The 23,657-nt window shown below is 34.2% G+C and overlaps 3 protein-coding genes across 5 annotated transcripts; 1 reads left to right on the top strand and 2 right to left on the bottom strand.

The window, feature by feature from the left end:
• Window positions 1–3,538: 3,538 nt before the first annotated feature.
• Window positions 3,539–4,880, bottom strand: LOC139840271 (uncharacterized). The gene is made up of 3 exons (XM_071830535.1): window positions 4,577–4,880; window positions 4,164–4,393; window positions 3,539–3,817 (listed from the first exon to the last, which is right to left on the bottom strand). The coding sequence occupies exons 1-3, from the start codon at window positions 4,860–4,862 to the stop codon at window positions 3,539–3,541; spliced, it is 795 nt and encodes a 264-aa protein (XP_071686636.1). The 5' UTR covers window positions 4,863–4,880.
• A 3,020-nt stretch (window positions 4,881–7,900) lies between these two features.
• LOC139840167 (uncharacterized) lies at window positions 7,901–11,431 on the bottom strand. Its single transcript, XM_071830393.1, has 3 exons — window positions 10,997–11,431; window positions 9,253–9,482; window positions 7,901–8,305 (listed from the first exon to the last, which is right to left on the bottom strand). Exons 1-3 carry the CDS (start codon window positions 11,355–11,357, stop codon window positions 8,027–8,029), a joined length of 870 nt encoding a protein of 289 aa, XP_071686494.1. The 5' UTR covers window positions 11,358–11,431; the 3' UTR covers window positions 7,901–8,026.
• Window positions 11,432–15,158: 3,727 nt separating this feature from the next.
• On the top strand, window positions 15,159–20,705 carry LOC139840166 (probable auxin efflux carrier component 1b). 3 transcript variants are annotated; one of them, XM_071830391.1, is made up of 7 exons: window positions 15,159–16,006; window positions 16,070–16,248; window positions 19,485–19,761; window positions 19,840–19,925; window positions 20,012–20,169; window positions 20,305–20,381; window positions 20,533–20,705. In XM_071830391.1, the coding sequence occupies exons 1-7, from the start codon at window positions 15,159–15,161 to the stop codon at window positions 20,597–20,599; spliced, it is 1,692 nt and encodes a 563-aa protein (XP_071686492.1). In that variant the 3' UTR covers window positions 20,600–20,705. The 3 variants fall into 3 exon arrangements, with proteins under 3 accessions (XP_071686492.1, XP_071686493.1, XP_071686491.1); XM_071830392.1 differs by having other exon boundaries at window positions 15,159–16,230; window positions 19,545–19,761; XM_071830390.1 differs by having other exon boundaries at window positions 15,159–16,248.
• The last annotated feature ends 2,952 nt before the right edge of the window (window positions 20,706–23,657 follow it).

The following is a 23,657-nucleotide window of genomic DNA, read 5'->3' as shown; positions in this document are numbered from 1 at the left end:
TGACTATTCATAAGTCAAATTAAACTCTTAATTATTTAGTATATTATCTAATAATTCAATAATGAAATTATAGAAACCGCACAAACGACTACTGGTAAAAAAATTTGTGACTCATGTCACATTATATGTAAGTTCACATACAAAACAAGTTACCCTCGTTGATTTACAGTAACAGGTATAACTAATAATTATGCACAAAACACATCAAATCAGACTCGCATTATATTTGAGGTTGTTGTCTATATGTCAATATATTCATGTTAAGAGTTGACAAATACAAATCAAGCTTCTAATATCCATTCTGAATCAATCAAAATGAACATCAAAGAAAAACTTCTAGAATTCAAAATACACATGTTACATATAACTGTTGATCAAATATAAGAATTAAAAACATACAACAGGTCCAAACATGCAAGTATTACTTGAGGAATTTCATCAAACAGTTTGTGTTCAAGTCACAAAACAAAAACATCAAATAAAACACATAAAAATCTGGTCATGTTCTATTCTAAGTCTTAGAATTAGGGAATCATATAACATACACAGCCAAATTATTCTAATTCAATAAGCCCGGAAATGTATAAAAATCTTAGTTTTACAAAACGCACTTGATCTGGTAGGATCCGAGCTATTCTCCGAGAACCAAGGATGAGGGAGTCAAACGGAAATATTCAAGATATTGGCGTTTCCTCAACAAAAATATGGACATGTGCAGTTAATTGTAATTCCATATTGCCCATGTTTACACGTTTGATAGATATGGAGGGAAAAAATGCTCCACTGACTATTAGTTGTATATAATGGTGAGTAGTACAGTATAGTGGCATGCCTCATGATTGTAATTTCATATATACAATTTAGAGAGAAAATAAAACAAAGTTCCCCATATATCTTTTTGTCATCTTCCATAAAAGCCTTCATACAAATATTCAAGTATCCTTACGTGTGTGTTAAGCACTTCTCATCATAACGGATCAGCATTGCAAAACGATACAAAAAAAGAAACCAAAAAAAAAAAAAAATATTATGAATCTAGCGACGAATATCAAGCCAAATGATCGTAAATGAAATGAAGTGATCTTATACTCGTAATACACCTCAGTAAAATGACTGAATGTGTGAACGGGCTTTAATTATCGACTTTCTATTTATTTTGTTGGGCCTTATCAAAGGTTTCACAATTTAAAGGCAATTCGGGACTTTATTCATTTTGCTGAAAACTCTATTCTAATTTGTTTATAACAAAATTAAATTACCGCACGTTTGAATTTGCATTTTAAAAATTGATTATGTGTTTTAGATGTAATTAGATAATTAGCAGTAGCAAACCGTGCGGCACAGAAAAAGTGTTTGAATTAGGTTGTGCTTTTTGATACTGTAATAATCATATATACGGAGTATCATATAATCAGTTGTATTTGAGTGTTTACTGATTTATCACATGATACTTATAATCATATATATCAAATGATACTTATCATTTATCGGGTCACCATTTATCGGGTCACCCTAACATGTACTGCTAGTATGTTTGTATACTGACTTATTAAAATATTAGGATGGAAAAGAGTAAATCAATCATCTTGTGATGCTTCACTACAATTCAACGTGTGGAGATTTATATAATTCAAATATTCAATAGAGATGTTTATCGTTTAGTTTTCAGTTTTCTCGGCTTATTCTTAGTTCGATGACATTTTTAGAATAATAAAGTCGGTAGTAGTGGTAGTCATGTCTAACCGAGTTGTCATGTAATTGTTTTCGACCATTTTCTTGCAACCCCAAGATATGTTTCTAGTAATGTTTGAACCTTAGACATGATATTAAGACTACGAAAAGACATGAAATTGATGACGTAGGGTTTGGCCCAATTAGGGCCTACGCAATTAACTTGGGCCCCAAGTCAAGTAACCCTAATTCCCATCTATAAATATGGGGCAAAACCTACATCAAGTTCACAATCTCCCAATCGCATACAACTCTTACTCTCTCAATGAAAGCACACCTCATACGGTCATTCGATCACACCGCAACTCCTCCACCACCGCAAGTCCGCAGCGCATACGGCAGTTATCGCCGGATCTTCTCCACGATCGTCTTCACGATCGCAACACTAGGGTTTTTTCCTACGGGTCTTGTACGGTTTTTCTCCCTTTGCCGTCGATAGGTTCCGACTATCGACCGGCGGGCAATTCGTTGGTCACCCTCCCGAGATCATCATCTCGGGTACGGGTTATTCACGGTAACCGGACCGGAGATCAACGACGTTGACGCCTAAAAAAACCCTTTCGCATTGATGTCCGTGTGTATGTTTTCCCTTGGAAAAAATATGCATGAACATTTGGCGCCCACCGTGGGGCCCGATGCATTATGTCTCGTGTTTCTACCGTCTATCATTCGGTTTGAGAAGGTTTGTCTTTTCTTATTGAGCTTTTAATTCGTTATATGCGGTTTAAGTACATGAATATTTAGCGCAGATGTTCGCGCGCTTGCGCAACTGTCCACGCGCTTTTGTCCAGGTTACGCACACTTTGCGCACAGTTGTCCGCGACTTTAGACGCATTTTCATGCGGTTTTACGCATGGTAGTTCACGCGGTTTTCCTGCGCACTCTGCATGCGGTTCTTTGCGCATCTGTTCGCGGGTTTACGCACAGTTGTTTGCGCAGGCTCCTGTGAACTTATTTTCCGCAGCATAATGAGAAGTTCGATACGATACTTGACAAAAATATCATACCGAACTTGGGGGACTTGATGACGTAGGGTTTGGCCCAATTAGGGCCTACGCAATTAACTTGGGCCCCAAGTCAAGTAACCCTAATTCCCATCTATAAATATGGGGCAAAACCTACATCAAGTTCACAATCTCCCAATCGCATACAACTCTTACTCTCTCAATGAAAGCACACCTCATACGGTCATTCGATCACACCGCAACTCCTCCACCACCGCAAGTCCGCAGCGCATACGGTAGTTATCGCCGGATCTTCTCCACGATCGTCTTCACGATCGCAACACTAGGGTTTTTTCCTACGGGTCTTGTACGGTTTTTCTCCCTTTGCCGTCGATAGGTTCCGACTATCGACCGGCGGGCAATTCGTTGGTCACCCTCCCGAGATCATCATCTCGGGTACGGGTTATTCACGGTAACCGGACCGGAGATCAACGACGTTGACGCCTAAAAAAATCCTTTCGCATTGATGTCCGTGTGTATATTTTCCCTTGGAAAAAATATGCATGAACAGAAATAATTTTTCTTTTTATGTACTGGCAAAATGGGCGGTTGACAAAACTAACAGATTATGTCAAAATAGGGTCATTATCATATCGTATGGGTTGAAACAGGTCATTTTTAATATTAGAACATAGGAGATTATGGATAACGTACTATGTGTGCAGTTGCAGGCATCATCTCTCAATGACAATATACACGTACCAATTTGCATAAATACAAGTATCTTTATTGTAATTTGACAAGTTACAATATCACCATCATCACACAAGTTACATAACATAATTTAACAAATAGTAGTAAGTTCAAAGTGATGAATAAAGTGGTACACCTGGTAAGGAACAACCTCCATCTACAATGAAAATATTACCTGTTACATAATTTGATGAACTATGGATTAAGTACCTAACTAAAGACGTCACGGCCGGGTTAGTTGTGACAAACTCTTGTAACGGAATTGTTTTTGAAGCCACATTCTTAATCCAGTTTTTTTGGAAGAATTCCTTTGTGATCTCAGATTTGAAGATCCCAGGAGCTATTGAGTTCACCTGAATATTATGTTTTCCAAGTTCCATTGCCATTACCTACAAAGATTATTTGATAACATCAATTAAACTTTAATAAGTTTGTATACTTAAAGTGGGCAGTGATAAATTCACTTTGATTTTTGATAAATCCACTACATTTATTCATTAATCAGTTGTATAATACAACTAGTTAATGCATAAATTCAGTGGATCTATCAAAAATCAAAGTGAAAATATCAACTCCTATATTTAAAGAGTGGAAATCCCAAGATATCCTAGAGAAAGGGACGAATACGGTCACGTGTAACCCGGTTAGATCAAGAAAAAATATTGTCTTCCCTATATAGCCTGAACGTGAAAAACATTATCTGTTTACTTTAAAGAGCGGAGAAAGTTGCATTACTTTTGTCATAGTATCTAGGGATGCTTTTGAAGAAGCGTATGCAACAGCTCCATGTTGAAGACATCGATTAACACCAGAAATAGAAGAGATGTTGATTATAGATCCTCCTTGATTATGAACACGCATTTGAAGGCCAACATACTTCGACACTAACCATGATCCTCTTACATTTGTTTTGAAGGCTTGATCCCAATCTTCTTCAGGCAAATCCAATGGACTTTTTAGAGGACCTATGTACATATGTAAAATATGCATATGCATTGTTAATTAGTTAGTAAAAAAGAAAAGGAAAACTTTACTTGAAGATTGATGACATGAACAAGTTTTTTTTTTTTTTTGAATTGACCATTAGCATTTTGCACATGTTATTATCATAATGTAACATTATTTATGTCACGTTGGTCACGGGCTACCTGTAATTCCAGCGTTGTTAATCAACACATCAATACGACCAAAAATGTCCCACGCCTTTTTAACACATGCTTCAATAGTAGGACCATCGGCGCTAACATCAAGTTGCACTGCAACTGCTCGAACGTTAGTGTTGTTCCTGACTTCGGTTTGGTCCAAATTGTTAATTTTGTCACATAAGGCCTTGAGGTTGTGTGTTCGACGTGCAGCCGCAATGATCCTGCAATCATATTTGGCTAAGTCGTTACACAATTCCCAACCAAGACCCGACGATGCACCAGTAACCATCACAATTTTGTCTTTAAGGTCTCCACATGATTCATGATCGTACTTTTGGAATGACGATTTTGCCATTGATGTTTCAGTTACGATAATGGGTATATGAATGCTAAATAAATAATAGGGCCTATATATAGTGCGATTAAAGCTTCGGGTTGAAGGTCGCTGGCCGATTAGCTGGCCTTTAGTTAATCGTTGTGGTCGCACCAAATGTAATTAACTGGGGAGAAGGATTAAATGTTACATAAAAGTCAACAATCAAATGCAACAAGAGTTGCGACTGATTATAAATGTATGCCAAAAAATCTACATTAATCATCTATCGACAAGCACCAAATACACTGACACTTTAATGTAAATACGAATATCTCTATCCAAACATAATATCGATATCTCATATTTCTTCATCAAAAATCAAAATCCAAATCTAAAACATATCTCGAGTCTTAACATTCTGAGAAGTTTTATGTCATAGTTTGTTGTTCCTCAACTTCTGTTATGTACTTCAATGTTAATGTGTCCCTCATACTCAACATCTCATACTCAAAAGTCAAAACAGTTAGTTTTTATGTCTTAAATTAGATTTTACTCTTAAACAACTTTCTATTGATGACTTTTCCAATAGAAAATCATAAGGATCACTTATAGTTAAGTCTTTTATATTTAAATTGGCTTTTAGAATATATGAGTGGTTTGTATCAATATCAATAATCCTAACATATTTATAAAATAAAATGTGACTATTAAATAAAATGTAAACACTTTATAGTTAATTCAAGAATCTACATCAAAGATAGGTCGCCATAAAAGGAAAGTTATATCCTGTTATAACTTAAATTCCTAGAAGACAAAATTACTCCCGTCGTCCTTGAACTTATATTGAAATCATAGGCGTCGTCCTCAAAGTTTCTTTTTTTTTCGTTCATCGTCACTGAACTTGCATTTTATAACTTGTGTCGTCCTTCTGTTAACTGTCCGTCTATTTCCTCCGTTAACCTCTAGCATGTGCCAAACATGTGATGGCAATTCTGTCATTTTATATCTTTTGTTAAGGGAGGACGAATGTAATTTTGTCTTTCTTCCCTTATCTTCATCTTCATCCCCAATATTAAACAAACCATATTTTCTTCTTCACCTAACCTTTTTATTTTTTTCATTACAAAATTATAAATGCTAGTATTTTAACAAATTCAAATCCAAATTAAAATATAAAATCAAATATAACTCAAGAGCATAAACAATTGGCAACAGTAAAATTATGAGGATAATTAATGATAACCGAAGAAACGGTTTCTTCGGCAAATTATTCAAGAGAACATGGGATATAACGGCGGCAGAAGAAACATGAAGCTGGGTGCAGCGGTGGCGTTATCTGCTTGGCCGATTTTTGCAACAATCAAAGGAGCAGCAACCGGCGTTCGGATCGGGAATGAGAGCCGTGTTTCTCAAAAACCCTACTAACTCTAAACACGAATCAACTGGTACTGGGGTGTTTTTGCCACGTCAAATCGGAGCCCCAATTGAAACCCGCAAGAAAATAGTAGCTAGTATAAGTTTTAGTAAAAAATACAAAGTAATAATTTTTTATTATTTCTTAAAATAAAAACAAATTAAATAGTTGTCACTAAGTAATCGAGGTTGACTTAGACCCTTGATCTATTTCATTCTATCTATGTATTAACTTTTCTGTTTCAACAATTGTTTTAATAAACATCTTAATTTTAATATTAACTAGGCTGTTCGATTGTTCTACTTCCTAATAAAGTTGGTCATGCTTTGAATTTGAATCGTGAAGTTCAAAATCGACGCAATAGTGCGAGTTTTACCCTAATAACAATATATTTCTTATTGAATCAATCAAGTACTTATTTAATAGTGGAGCGTTTATAATTTTGTAATGAAAAATGAGGAGGATAGTGATGAAGGAATTAGGGTTTGTGAAATATTGGGGATGAAGACGAAGATAAAGGAAGAAAGAGAAAATTATGTCGTCGGTCCTTGGACTATAAAAGAGATAAAAGGACATAATTGCCCTCACATGTTTGGCACATGCTAAAGGTTAACGGAGGAAAGAGACGGACAGTTGACAGAAGGACGACACAAGTTATAAAATGCAAGTTCAGTGACGACGAGCGCAAAAAAAAAAAAGTTTAGTGACGACGGCAATAATTTCGATATAAGTTCAAAGACGACGGGAGTAATTTTGTGTTCCTAGAAGCTTCCATCTTTGAATTCCAACATCATGAACATGAAGCTTGACACTTAATTTTACATGTATTCGTCAATTTAAAGCTACAGTGTTTTTCCAAATACTCCATCTCTCTCTCAAAAAAAAAAAAAAAAAAAAAAGTCATATAAGAGTATTCGATAAACGTCGTATTCAATAGATGTTAGTTTGTCCTTATATTCAAAGCAAGTTTGACTGCGTTTATTTAGAAATAGATTATTTATATTTTATTGTAATAAATAAAGGTAACTTGACAAGTAGATACAATTGGTAATACAAATAAAAAGTAGCAACCGTATGATTCCAAATATAAGTGGATTAGGGAAGCTAGGAGAGTTAAGATACTTGGGATATTATTCGCTCAATGTTATTTATTGGGATATTATTCGCTCAATGTTATTTATAATTTTTCTAATCAGAACTCGAGTTGTCGTCAAAGTGAATAAAAGTCTTGTACGTAAAAGTTATACATTTAATTCAAAGTGACGGTTATTAAAATTGTACAAGACTTTTATTCAAAGTGATAGTTATGTATTTAATTCAAGATGACGGTTATTGAAATTATACAAGAATTTGTTCGAACACGGACAATTATGTTCCAACACCTAAATTGATAACGTGTTAAAAAATGTACTATTTTAGAACATACACTGTATCAGAACAAAATGTTGTTCGAACACTATATTAAAACAACATACACTGTATTAGAACAAAATGTTGTTCTAACACCTAAATTGATGACGTGTACCAAAAGTTCGAACAATGTATTAGAACAAAATGTTTTCAAAAATACAGCCTCTTTTCAAACGTACAACCCGAAACTCTTAGTTTAAAAATCAGCATTAGTTTAACCTAGGATAGTAAGGATAAGATTCTAGCTCAATATTATTTATTAGCATTACTGAGGTAAAAATGATCAGATAACCATCATAACACCATAAGTTTATTAAAGTGATGAAAAAATTGGTACACCTGGTAAGGTGTAGCCTGAATCTACAACAAATATGTTACCAGTCACATAGTTTGATGAGCCACAAATTAGGTACTTGACTAATGAAGTCAACGCTGGGTCGGTAATACCCAATTCTCTCAACGGCATTGTTTTCGAAACCACATTTTTGAACCATTTCTTTTGCAGGAGTTCCTCTGTAATCTCGGACTTAAAAATCCCGGGAGATATTGAATTTACCCTTATGTTGTGTTTTCCAAGTTCCATTGCCATTACCTGGTTGTCAATCAATAAAGATATAATCTTTTAGACATCAATTATATTAAAATGATCATCACAACAAACTTAAAAGGTTTTTAAGCAACCATCAAAAACTATCAACTGTGAACCTCCTTCATGGCCCAATGGTTCAACCACAATACCTTGAATATTGGGCACGGTAAAGGTCAGGGGTTCGATCCCTGGTTCTGTAAAAAGTCCGTGAGGGAGGTTTTACCGACCCGCACATAGGAATTCGATTCGATCCACAGACCCATATGGATTGATGGATCGGAACTTGTTATGTGGTTTGGGTTTCCGCCGCGGCGTGTGTGCGTGAAAAAAGATCCAAGGCAGGTGGTTTTCGATCCCCATAAGTGATTGAGGTGGATGGTTTTCGATCCCCATAAGTGATTCCAAACTCAACTTTCCAAAAGAAAACATCAACTGTCAAATTGAAAATACATGATCCGATAAAAAATAGAGACTTGATATAGTAAATGGTTTGACTTTCAAAGTCAAATGCACTAATTTTTCAGTTTTATAAGTTAAATTAACACCAATCGATTTAGTGGTAACATATCAGTTTGGTTATATGATTGGTAAATCTAATCGGTGAATGTCACTATGAAGGTTACTCAGTAGTCTACTAGTTTACTTGACGTCAAAAGTCATACTGCACCATACTTTTTTCTAGAATTTAAAAAAAAAAAAAAAAAGTACAGAAAAAAAGCATTGAAGAATTAGAAAACCTTAGTACAAGTACTGAAAGCATTGCTCAAGAATTATATTGAAATATGATAATGAGCCAATTAGCCACAAATTCCAAAAGAAGCCACGTTTGGGTATAGGGTTTAAGAAAAATTCTTGCTGAAGATGGGTTGGTAACGGATCAAATGTACGACAACCCAAATTGCTCTGTTTTCGTATGGCTGAATTGAAATAATATAATTAGTATGGATTACCTTTGTCATGGTATTAAGGGCTGATTTAGAAGTAGCATATGCAAGAGCACCAGGTAGATGTCCTCGATTAAGACCCGCAGTCGAAGAGATATTAATTATGGACCCCCCTTGATTACAAGCAATCATTTGTAGGCTAACATACTTCGACACCATCCATGAGCCTTTTACATTTGTTCCAAACGTTTTGTCCCAATCTTTTTCTGACAAATTTAATGGAGTTTTTACAGGACCTGAGTGCAAAACACGGCAACAAAGATGACATAAATTCAAGAATGACATGAGTTTCCAGAAGTTTAACCAGATATATTTTTATAGGTGTTAGTATATTAGCTTTATCATATTCTAGCCTAGTATAAACACCTTGATACATACATCCATACATACAGTGGCTAACCAACCTTGGGTCTAGTGGGGTCCCGTGACACCGCTAGTTTAGAATTTTTTTTTACAAAATCTAATTCAAATTGTGTAGGACACCACTAAATTTAACGGTGTTATTTTTAGTTCGCAGAGGAAACCTTCCTAGCAACAACCACATTGGGTCCCCACTAGCGACTAAAACCCCTGGGTGACGGGCCCCCGAGCGACGAGATCGTAACCGGGTGAGTTGCGCACATTGGCTAAATTAAACGATATGACCCCATATATTTTTAAGATGTATGGGTTTTTAGAGGTAATTAGGTAATCAACCACTAAAGTACTCTTCGAATATAATTAACTTTGGAAAATTTTTTGGGACCCCTTAAAATTTTGATTCTAGATTTGCCACTGCATATATATGTCCCCGCAATGGTAGCTAATTGGTGGGAGAGAAGCTGTATATATGTGGAGGTCATGGGTTCGATCCACGTATCCATGTTCCTTTAACCATGAGTTACAGGATTTACCTCTCTAATGTCGGCCATGACATGGTACCACTCGGTGACGGGCTGTCAAAGGATCGGTTTTATCTTACACATACATACGGACAAGTACACATACAAACATCAGCTGATTGAAATAGTGTTTGCAAAACAAATTTTCCACTTCAAAATATTGAGTTCTTTAAAAATTGTGTTTTCTTTAAGAAACCAATGATAATCACTTTTTCATATGTTTTTTTTCCCAAACACCATTTTCTAATTATTAACGTTCAACAACAACAACAATACGCAATCCCACGTGTCTGATTATTAGCGTTCAACAAACACCATAATCAACTAATCTCCTTGCACACATAATGAATCCCAAGCACCCTTACAAGCACAAACACACATATATGTGCAACGATTATATAAAGAATTTCCATTTGAGAACCATAACATGACTTGCAAATCCTGCACTCGATACTCCTAAATTTTTCGTTCTCACTTACTACTAAATGTGTACAATTAAAACCTCCACATTACTATGAGAGAGTTGTAAACATTTAACCATTTAGCAAAATCTAGTCAGACTCATAACATAAACCTTTAATGCTTTATATCAAATTGTTCATAAAAATCACAATTAACATGTTCTGCACATCGCATGGATGGTATGTACAATCCATACACACAAACTTACCATCATCAAGATCACAATCCTTTCACTTTTAACATAAAAAAATTGGATCTTTTTCAAAAACAAAATTACAAAATGCAATGACTACTTTATACATAAAAAAATCCCAATTACCATAAACACAAGTCTACATAGAAATTGGGAAAAAATAATAATAATAATAATAATAATAAAATTGATTGTTAAAGATCTAAAAATTCACCTCTAATACCGGCGTTATTAATTAAAGCATCAATACGGCCAAAAAAGTTCCAAGCTTTTTGTACAGACGCTTCAATTGCAGGACCGTCAGCGCTGACGTCAAGTTCGACCGCGAATGCTAAAACGTCGTCGTTTGGTCTGTCTAAATTGTTGATTTGATCGCAGAGAGATTTGAGGCGGTCAGTTCGACGGGCAGCAGTGATGATTTTGCAACCAGATTTTGCTAAATCGATACAAAATTCCCACCCGATTCCGGAAGATGCGCCGGTGACCATCACGATTATGTCTTTTAGGTTCCGCCATGGTTCGAATTCGGAGCTTGATTGAGTTGAAACGTAACTCATTGATTGTCGTTCAATCATTTGCTTATGTTCGACTGTAGAACTTGAAATTGTATCTTGAAGGTGTGGTTTTTGAGAGTTAAAAATGTGTCATCTTATGATATCCAAAAGGACAGTTTTAGTCCTTTAAAAAGTGTGTGTATATATATATATATATTGTATTAGTGGCGAAAATAGAATTTGTAGTTACTGGTGTAATCAGTTGAAACTCTAAAAAAATTTCTATTGGATATTTTATTTCAATGGTGTCACTAAAAAAAATGTACACTATCTACTGGTGTCACTAGTTAAAAATTTAAAAAAGTTTCACTACATCGTATATATCAGTGGTGTCTCGTGCAATCGCTAAGCCTATAATAGATCCGCCTTGTATTGTATGTGAAGCGAACAATATAAGACGTTTTAAATAAAAAGTGATTGATTCAACAAAAGATAGTCGACCATGTTCAATTTGAAGAACTTGCTAGTGTTGAAAGGGAAGTTGTCAATCAAATCCTTACTACTAGCTTATTGCAACATTTGGAAATTCTTCTTTAACTAGTTGAATGACACTCTCGATATATGAAAGAAGTTGAAGGAATTTCAACGAGTTTATTTCGCAATGAGATTAGAATGTCTGTGGTAGCGAAAAAGATGCTGGGTAATGAACCTGAAGTCGTGCTAATTCAACTTAGTTCCATTTGGTGATGAAGAACATGATGATGGACCTTCAGTTCCTGCTCCTGGACTTCTTCAAACCCTTCTGATGATGTCAAAAAGAGGGATAAGAAGGGTCAACATGAAAAGAAATAGAAGAAATAAACAATTGAGGGGATCATGAACATGAAAAAGGCTTCGAAAAGCAAAGGAAAGATGGTGATGATGATAGTGGTGAAACTGAAAACAAAATCTCGGCTGATATAGCTGCCATAAAGAAATTATAGAACAAGGATTATCGATCTAAGACTACACACAATCACTGACAGTGTACCAAATCGTGCAATAGTATAGAAAATGATAAATACAGGTTATCGTTCCAAAGACAGTTCACACGCAATTCAACATTATTAACTAAATGGAATTAACTAAACAAAAAAATGAAATAAAGAATTGGTTTTGGTCATTTACCGATTACCCAATCAAAAAGAGACTTAAACTAAAAGACAATATTTTTATGTTTTATGTCAATCAAACGGATTAAAGATAACTCGATTCAAGATAATAGGAAATATGTCCACCTAAGCTTTTTTCACTATGTTGGATGTATTAAAGTTTAAATCCTGATTAACAATCACGCAATGCAATTCGACTCACCGGTTCACCAAGAGTTCTCTTTAGTAAACACAACACTTCTGATTACATAGTTGAAGATTCCCTTACACTGAAGACCTTTAAAATGTGGCTAGCTAAATTGACTTATCTAAGGACTTGAGCTGTGACCCAGAGTTCTCTGTAATCAACAATTGTGCCAACGTTCGTTGTACACAATCAACCCTTATTTTTACCAAATAACAAATTAATTCAACTTCTTGGTCTAGATATTGTTCAGTTGACCCAACCCAGATAACCACTTGATATAATTATGACAGACTCCAATGTGCGTCACTAAATTGGGCAACCACAATCAATCAGATAGCATCAGATTAAGTACTTGAAAATAAATGCAGTAGACTCCTATGAGTGTTCACTCAATCAGACAATCACACATATCAATCAATTTGTGTAGAAGTATCAACAAGAATATTCAATTGTTCTAACTTCAAATCATCACCCATACAATAATAAATCAATTAAGTTACATCCAATATAGTATTTTGCCTAGATGAACATAATGAGTTTAGCCAACAAGTATAATGAAAGATAAAATCAAATCAAAAGTAATAACCATTGTGATTAACAAAAGATAAACCTAAAATTGATGATGATCTTGAGATGATGGAAGATTAGACCTCGATCCTTGAATGATTTGGATGATTAAATGGACTCGGAGTTCTTTAAATCCACCAAAATTCGTCCCAAAAAGCTCTCAAAACGACCAAAGTGAATAAGTTCTAATAAATGACCTAAAAGTGGCTTAAATACTTCAAAAACACATCAGAGGGTTGCACGGCCGCAACTGAAGTGTGTGGCGTGCACATGTGAAGAGTGGAGAGTTGTTCGAAACTTGTTGCTTCCGATATTGTATCTTGCCCATCGGCGCGATGCGTACCAAATCTGTGCGGTGCGCACTTCTTCTTCAAGTAACATACAAATGAAAGTTGTGGAGCTCTTAGATACGGTGTCTGGGCTTTTAAATCATCTTAATTCGAGTTTCGAGGAGTGAGATATGGTTGTTTTCGTGCAGACGCGCACCTTTTGCAAAACCACAAACTTTTCACATAACTTCACCGTTCTTTAACACCCCTAACTTTCATAAACTCTAATTATTGAAATAAAAAGGAACTTAAAAAGACAAAAGGGCATTAATCTTATTCAAAGTCAAACATAGTCAAATCTAAAGTTAACCAAGATTAAACCAAAAGTACTAAGTTTGAAAAACTCTAAGACAAATGTGCCAAGTCTACTTCAAGTCTACACTCTTCCCTCGTTCCCAAAGCCCCTTGATAACCTGATGTACAAGAAATAATGATATATATATATATATAGATATAGATATATATATCAGCACTTGGCCAAACGTAGTTCGTCCTCCGGAGTCCATGAGTTTTGATTGCGGCTCGGCCCATCTTCAACCAGTTATTTTTTTCCTTTATCTCGTGTTTTTTGCGACGGTGGTGTGGGTACCTCATCTTGAATCGAATGCGGTTGTGATTCGGTTCTTCCTTGATCCGACTTTGTTGCTAAGCCAAAAGTTCGTCCTATTCCTCGGGTATTGTTTGAGGCACTTGCGTATGATACGTTATTGGACGAGTTCAGTGTCGTTGGAACTTGCGGTTGTGTTTGGGAAAACGCATTCGAATTCGGTTGAACCCAACTATTAAGACTAGTCCAATTCCATTAATTGCCAAATGGATTAATCGGATTCATTGGGTGGTTTGTGTGGTTTTGAATGTTTTGATTTATTTTGTAGTTGAAAAAAAAGAATGGTTGAGAAAAGATTAAGAAATGGTTGATAGAAGATTGATAAATGATTTAATATATATATAAAGAAAAAAGGTTGAAATCAAAATACAACGGATCAGCTTTTATACTTTTGAGAACCACTCAATGGATCACCGTCTTTCTCTCGACTTCGGAACAAAAGACTCCGAACTGATGTCAGTTCGGTGTCGACCAACTGTCAGTCTTGATACCGGATGCTCAAGTAAGCATATCCTTTTACAATCTGGACAAGGTTCAAATATACATTTTAAGGGTGATGATATATCTACCATTATTTTTATTTTATCTATCATAAAACATAGATTAATATGTTCTAATGTACAATTTGTTAATGTAGAAGTAAAAATATGTTGAATATATCGTCAATTATTTAATTTTATGCTAGTTTGTATTTGTCCACTGTGTTAAGCCTCCTATTTTCTGTTTTCTATCATCAAAAGACTATAAAAAAAACTCTCAAAAGACATGAGCTTTTATTTCCTTGTCTGCCATTTAATAATTCCCATAAATATAACACATCACATCTCTACTTTCCCCCCTTCTCCTCATCTTTTCAACTCTTAAATTTAGTCTAAACTTTTTTCACCTTTTCTTCCTAAATAGATTTCTTTCATTTCATGGACCATCCGCCATCGTCAAACCCTAATATTTTTAACTTAAACAGAATTTCACAAATTTCTTTCAGGGTTTTGTTCTAAACAACTTAATATCATCTGGGTGTGTTTTAAATTTTCAAAAAAGATGATTACTGGTACTGATCTTTACCATGTTTTTACTGCTGTTGTACCACTTTATGTTGCTATGATTTTAGCCTATGGTTCTGTAAAATGGTGGAAAATTTTCACCCCAGATCAATGTTCTGGAATCAACAGATTTGTAGCTCTTTTTGCTGTTCCATTACTCTCATTTCACTTCATTTCATCAAACAATCCTTACACTATGAACACAAGATTCATAGCTGCTGACACACTTCAAAAACTCATAGTACTAATTGTTTTAGCCTTTTGGTCAAGATTAAGTGCTAGAGGCTCATTAGAATGGTCAATCACTCTGTTTTCTCTATCAACATTACCAAACACACTTGTTATGGGTATCCCACTTTTAAAAGGAATGTATGGTGATTTTTCAGGCAGTTTAATGGTCCAAATTGTTGTGTTACAATGCATTATTTGGTACACCTTAATGCTGTTTTTGTTTGAGTATAGAGGTGCTAGACTACTAATTGCTGAACAGTTTCCAGACACTGCTGGATCAATAATCTCATTCAGAGTTGATTCAGACATTTTATCACTTGATGGTAAAGAACCTTTACAAACAGAAGCTGAAATTGGTGATGATGGTAAACTACATGTCACTGTACGGAAGTCCAACAGTTCAAGATCGGAAATTTTTTCACGGCGGTCACACGGCGGCATGAACTCCGGCGTGTCATTAACTCCTAGACCATCAAACTTAACAAATGCGGAAATTTACTCACTGCAGTCATCAAGAAACCCAACACCAAGAGGTTCTAGTTTCAACCATGCTAATTTTTACTCAATTGTGAATGGTAAAAATGGGGTTAGTCCAAGAGGGTCAAATTTTGGTGGGTATGATGAAGAAAGTGGTAAGGTAAATGGGCAAGGGAGTACAGGGTATCCTGCTCCGGCGAGCGCCGGAATCTTTTCTCCGGTGAACGGAACGGCTGGGAACAAGAAAGGTGGTGATGGTGGGAAAGATTTACATATGTTTGTGTGGAGTTCAAATGCTTCACCAGTTTCTGAAAGTGGGATTCATGTGTTTAGAGGTGCAGCGTATGGGAATGATCTTGGAGGTGTACCCCACACTAAAGGTTTGATTTTTGCAACTTATTTTACCTACTTTTTTGTGAAAATTTTGTGTGTATTTATTGAAGTGCTTACTTTGTGGATTAGTATGTAGGTTGTTTTATCTTTAAGGTTATAAAACTTGTTACTTTTAGGGATTGAAGGTTACTTTTGTGTTATCTCATAGTAGTAAAACATAAAACATTGATCGTCAAGTCTTTTAAAGGTCTTATATTTAGAGTAATAAGAATAAGAATTTTGTGGGGTGTTTTGATACTTTAAGATAGGTCTTTAATCATTTTAAAATAAAGGTTCTTTAATTTTGAGACAAGAAGTGGTTCAAGAATGGGTCTAATTTGATTTTCTTGTGTGTTGCCTATTTGTCTATTGTAATACAGTAGTAAAAGTAAATGATTTCTTATCGGATAGCACTTAACTAGTTGTGGAGCCCTCGCTTCGCGCCGGGGGCTCCGTTTTGAATGTGAGTTAAAAAAAAAAAGTCTTGATCTATTTTGTAAAAAAGAATTTTTTCGACATATAACATTGAAGGGTTGTTCCTTTTGTGAAAGTTGATTCTTTTAGCATTCGGGTTTTATTTAAAAAAAAAGAGTAGTAAAGTGGCGGTTCGATTTGTATTTTAATAAAAGTTAGGGGGTTAAGTTTGTGAAATTTGAGAAAAATATACGTATAAAGTGGGAGTTTGATTTGTATTTTAATAAAAGTTAGGGTGTTAAGTTTGTGAAAATTGAATATTAGTAAAAAAAAAAAAAGTTAGTAAAGTGGGGGTTCGATTTGTATTAATAAAAGTTAGGGAGTTAAGTTTGTGAAAATTGAATATTAGTAAAAAAAAAAAAGTTAGTAAAGTGGGGGTTCGATTTGTATTTTAATAAAAGTTAGGGGGTTAAGTTTTGTATTATAATAAGAGTATAAAGTGGGGGTCGATTTGTATTTTAATAGAAGTTGGAGGGTTAAGTTTGCGAAAAGTGAAAAAAGGAATAGTACTATTCATTTCATTTTGTCTTTTAGATATAGGTTAGTAGAAGGTCTACCTCCGGATCTGTTATTGTCCATGCCCTAGCCGTTGCTAACATTGAAGGGTTGTTCCTTTTGTGAAAGTTGCTTCTTTTAGCGTTCGGGTTTTATTTAAAAAAAAAAGTTAGTAAAGTGGGGGTTCGATTTGTATTTTAATAAAAGTTAGGAGATTAAGTTTGTGAAATTTGAGAAAAATATACGTATAAAGTGGGAGTTTGATTTGTATTTTAATAAAAGTTAGGAGGTTAAGTTTGTGAAAATTGAATATTAGTAAAAAAAAAAAAAAGTTAGTAAAGTGGGGGTTCGATTTGTATTAATAAAAGTTAGGGGGTTAAGTTTGTGAAAATTGAATATTAGTAAAAAAAAGTTAGTAAAGCGGGGCTTCGATTTGTATTTTAATAAAAGTTAGGGGGTTAAGTTTTGTATTATAATAAGAGTATAAAGTGGGGGTCGATTTGTATTTTAATAGAAGTTGGAGAGTGGATTTGCAAAAAGTGAAGAGTGGAATAGATATATTCGTTTGATTTTGTCTTTTAGACATAGGTATATAATATTCTGTGATTCTTGTTTTATGTGACATGTGAAATTAAGAATCCCCAAATTTTTGGGGTCTACTTATTTCCAAGATTTTATAGTTTGTTTGGTTGTGCTGAAGTTTTTTAAGTATTTCCAAATTTGGGGTCTACTTATTTCCAAATTTTTGGGGTCTACTTAAGATTTTATAATTAACTGCCCTCAAAGCTTGGCCATGCACGTCTTCTTCTGTTGGACTTATGTTTCATTTATTCCTCTCTCTTGTTTTTGAATGAGAATTAGATAATGTTAAATTGTTTATTTATTCAATAATTTGGTCCAAAAGGTCAACATTTGACTTTTGGAGATATTAGTTATCATGTGACTTCAATATCAATTAGCAAATACTTATGAATAGCAAGTGTTTTGTCCTTTATAATCAATATGATCAAGGTTGCAAAATTCGCTATTTGGGGATTAATCGGTCGGGACTTTGAAAGGATTAATCGACAATTCGAGGATTAATCGGATTGTACTTTATACAAATTAATATTATATTTTAAAAATTATATGTGTAAATATAGAAAAAAGCTATAAACATAAACATAAACTTTAACATAATTGTTTAAAATTATTCATTTTGTTCAAAAAGTATATAGTTTTAGCTTAAATTCATGTTAAAATGTTGAACAATTTTGACTTTGACCGACTTTAATTACTAAATTCGATTTTGACCTATGAATTGACGTTGACCTATTAATTAAACAGATTTTAGAAAATCGGAACGGATTGCTCTTAAAAATGATTAATCGGAGATTAATCGACGAGTAATCGGGTTTTTTACAACACTGAATATGATTTATGATTTATATTTGTGGATTAATAAAATCTTTTTAACGTAATACAGTTACAAATTAACAATATGTCAAGTAGATCAAACGATTAATATAACATGTACTAAACCGTTCAGTAGAGATGGTGCATTTTCGAACCTTTGCTTCAACGTTCCAGAATTATATGTTATTTAACTACACGTCTACACCAAAGACTGTTAGATTGATAATGATAATATTGTCAAGTTGATGTAAATGGTAGTTTATACCCTAAGAACATGCAAGCTATATCTAGTTATAATCAATAAATGTAAATGTCATGGTTTATTTTGGAAGCTATTTGTCCGAAATTATAGTCAAACATTCATTGCAATGATATCCACACGCACGCACGCATATAGGGGCAGGATCAATGGGGAAGTAACCAATCGGGGGAAAACAATTTTTTTTTTTTTCCGTTTTTTTTCGAATTTTTTTGCCGGCATCAAGATCACACAAAAATATGAACATTTAGAAGAGACACTTCGTGATGAATGTTATTATTTAGGCGGGAAAACGATCGACAAAAATAACATTCAAGATAATATTGTTCGTGAAGAATATGAACGTTTTTTTTTTATGTTTTGTGAAGTAAAATTTAGCCCGATATATATATATCTACTTAAATCATAGTCTTTGTTTCATTATGTTCTTTGATGTCTTACATTAGTTTGATTTGTTTATCATTCCTGTTTAATTCCTATTTTAATTTCTTAATATTAAATGACAAGAATCCCTACTAACATGGCCATCATACATGAAGTACTTTAATTCGATGCTCTTTCCGTTATTTACTGTGATAATTTTGTTCACTAGTTTTTATCTATGTCAAATTTTGATGCTAGATTATGATGGTCATGGGCGAAATGAGTTCAGTTTCGGTAACCAACCAGGCCCAAATGGAGTGGACCATGAAGCATCTGTTCTATCTAAACTTGGCTCTAACTCAACTGCCGAGCTGCATCCGAAGGATGGCCCTCATGGTGAAACGAAGATCGCATCTATGCCACCTGCTAGTGTCATGACTCGACTTATATTGATCATGGTTTGGCGTAAACTTATCAGAAATCCTAACACATATTCAAGTCTCATTGGTCTCACTTGGTCCCTAGTCTCATTCAAGTAAATTCCCAATTTTGTTACAAAATGGATAATAAATTAAAACCGCCAAAGTATTCATGTCGTTTTGTTTGTTTGTAGGTGGAATGTTGTAATGCCAGCAATTGTTGCAAAATCAATAGCGATTTTATCTGATGCTGGTCTAGGCATGGCCATGTTTAGTCTCGGTATGTTTATTTCAATTTAAATCTTGATTGTTCAATTATGATTACATTTTTCCTCTTCTGAAAAGGTTGTATGTGTCTTTGTGCAGGTTTGTTCATGGCATTGCAACCCAAAATTATAGCTTGTGGAAACTCGGTTGCAGTCTTTGCCATGGCGGTTCGATTCATAGTTGGACCAGCTGTCATGACAGCTGCCTCAATGGCTTTTAGACTAGAAGGAACACTGCTACATGTTGCCATTGTCCAGGTATTACCAAAAACTCAGCATTGACTGTTGAAAGTCAAAGTCTGTTGAAAGTCAAAGTCTTGACTGTTGAAAGTCAAAGTCTTGACTGTTGTGTTTGACTTATGGTTTTGTTTGGTTGAAATTGAAATAAAACAGGCTGCTCTACCTCAAGGAATTGTGCCTTTTGTGTTTGCTAAGGAGTACAATGTACATCCAGAGATACTTAGCACAGGGTGAGTTTTTGTTTTATATTCATGCAACAAAATATTCAAGTGTACAGGCTTTTATTTCTTTATATAAAGTACTAATAGTAAATAGTATTTCATGTAACAAAATCTGCTTTAGTACAAATTGTAATGAACGGTTTACATGTTTGTGATGCAGGGTTATATTTGGAATGTTGATAGCACTACCAATCACACTGGTGTATTACATTGTGTTGGGGCTTTGAATGAATGAACACCGACTCTTGTCCTTCTACTTGAAGAAGTTTTGTTGGGGTCCTCTAACTTTCTGAAATTTACCATTTTGTTAACTATTTAGTGAAAGAGTAAAAAAGTGGGGAAATTAGAGAGCACAGTTATAAGCTGGGAATTTTGGGAATGTAATTTAATAGAAAAAAAAAACAAAATATTGACTGCAACTAAAAACCAATGTGTATTTAATTTAAAAAAGTAGTTTGATGCTTCTACTTCCATTGCACTTTGGCAATCAATTGGGATTCTACCACATTTCTTGTTCTTTTCCATTTTGCATAGGAAAAAACATGTGTATGATTACGGATGGTCCATCCATATATATTCATTGAATCCGATTTATTTAGAATGAACTAGTGTTTGAGCCCTCGCTTCGCGGCGGGGGTTCGGTTTTCAATGTATTTTATTGCGTTTAGTTTGTAAAAACATTTTTGTGGATAACGATGATGTCGTTGAAGCGCAACTCGAGTCGAACTAAAATGTATAACCCGTGAAAGATTTAAATGTTATTTTAAATTAACAATATATGTGCATCTCCGCGTTTCGCTATGGAATTGTCGACTTTTAAAAATTTAACGGAGAATTAACGTGTATGAAAAGTACCCCAAATATTTAGCGTTTTTTAAAAAGCGCCCGTTTTGCGTATAGCTAGTGAAATTGTGTTCCTAAAATTATTTCGAGTTTAACGATGGTGGAAGAAAAATTTAACTCGTTGCGAGCGCGAAGATATGACCCGTTGAATATTTGGGTGGAGTTTGTTTAAGATTTTTTTTATGAGAATGGGTATTTGACACTTTATCCCCTTAGGGGGTGGGTTTGATTTTTTGGATAAAGGGTGGGAGTTTTGTTGTTCAATTTGAAAAAAGAAAAAGAAAAAAAAAGGGCGAAAAGTCGAAAGTACCCCTGAGTACTATTCATTTACCCTATATCTAAAAGATATAGGTATAATATGAAAAATCTAAATGTACGAATAATGAATATGGATAATCTAAATATTTTGTGGTTCAGATATGAATAATAATTTATTATTTATTGATATATTCATTATCACTCGAAATATATCTTCAGATACATATATACATACTAAAATATGCGCACACACACACACACACACATATAGAGAGAGAGAGAGATTTAATCAAGGGGAAGCACTTTTTTGGGGGGAAGTAAATTTTTTTTGGTTTTTTGAAAAAACTTTGTTCACGAACATTAAAGATTAGATGAAAATATGAACATTTAAAAAGACACTTTGTGATGAATGTCATTATTTTGGCGGAAAAACGCTCGAAGAAAAAAATAAAAACATTCAATGCACTGAATGTTTTGCTGCTTAGTTTTTTTTAAAGGGTTAGAAATTAGGGTTTAGAAATTAAGGGGTTATAAATTAGGGTTTAGCCATTAGGGTTTAGAAATTACGATTTTGGGTTTAGAAATTAGGGTTTAAGGGTTTAGAAATTAGGGTTTAGATTGAATATTTTAACACGAACGGTTTAGAGTTTAGGGTTTAGGGTTTTGGGTTGAGGGTTTACGGAGTAAACCCGAAAACCCTAAACCCTAAACTCTAAATCGGGCTAAATTCGAAAAAAACACTTCACACAAGATGAAAATAAAACGATGCAAATAAACTCAGCAGCAAAACATTCATTGAATGTTTTTATTTTTTTCTTCGAGCATTTTCCCGCTAAAATAATGACATTCATCACAAAGTGTCTTTTTTAAATGTTCATATTTTCATCTAATCTATAATGTTCGTGAACAAAGTTTTTTCAAAAAACGAAAAAAAAAAAATTTTTTGCTTCCCCCTTCCCCCCAAAAAAGTGCTTCCCTCTTGATTATGACCCTATATATATATATATATATATATATATATATATATATATATATATATATATATATATATATATATATATATATATATATATATATATATATATATGTATATATATATGTTATTAACAAAAATTAAAATTATAAAAGGTACGATTATTAAATTTAAATTGTTACTAATAATATTAAAAGTTACACATTTAGATTAGTTTAAACATATATATATTTATATTGTAACGTATTTTGTTCACTTAAAGTCAAATTCGGCGACAAATTATAATCAAAATATGCGTAATAAACAAAAAAAGCATAAAGATTATACATTTACATTTGTTATAATCTACTCCACTATATTTAATTTCCTAAATATCCTTAATTTAATATTTTATTGATCATCAATGATATCCATTAACCTGTTTAATCCGTTGAATATGACTATGGATGGATGAAATAATATCAAACGAATACGGATATGATATGGCTATAGATGGATAAAATAGAAGTTGTGATGTGGTCCAGCGGTTGGTGACCTGCTTCCTTTAGGGGAGGTCAGGAGTTCGACCCCCGTTGGCTACATATTTGTAACAACCCAACCCGTTGTCCAACCAAAAACGCGGAATAATTTTTTTTTTATACAGATAGGGAGCGCGGCGCACAACCCTCCTTGTGCGCGGCGCGCACAAGGCCATTCAGCTTCTGTCCGGATTTTTCGTTTTTGCGTTAAAGATCTATCACTTCCCGACACTTTTAGACGAAACAGTTTTCACAACATTTAATATTAGTTAAAACTAACACGTTCCAATAATAAAATGAGTTTTACGACAACGGACCCACATCGACCGTTTTACGACTTTCGTACAAAATACAAGTTTCCGACCACATGATTTTTAACACAAAATAAAGACCGAGCATGGCGATTGGGGATGCGCTACCCAATCCTAATCAATCCGTAAGCAAGTCTTCTAAAACGAACTACGCAAGTCCACTAGTCCCCACGCTTACCCGAGCCACCGCCTCCGTGCAAATCTATAAAAATATAAACAACGAGAGGGTAAGCTAACGCTTAGTGAGTGAAAATATACTACATACATATATATGCATAAAATGGACACGCCACACAAATAATCAAATAACACATACCGGAGTCCATGCATAAAGACAAGCTAGTCTACGCATACCGTACGATCACTAAGCAACAAGCTAAAG

The sequence above is a fragment of the Rutidosis leptorrhynchoides genome, chromosome 4 (genome assembly GCF_046630445.1).
Source record: "Rutidosis leptorrhynchoides isolate AG116_Rl617_1_P2 chromosome 4, CSIRO_AGI_Rlap_v1, whole genome shotgun sequence".
Taxonomy (NCBI): domain Eukaryota; kingdom Viridiplantae; phylum Streptophyta; class Magnoliopsida; order Asterales; family Asteraceae; genus Rutidosis; species Rutidosis leptorrhynchoides.
Note: the sequence above shows the minus strand (reverse complement) of the source record. Positions and strands in the feature narration are given on the sequence as shown.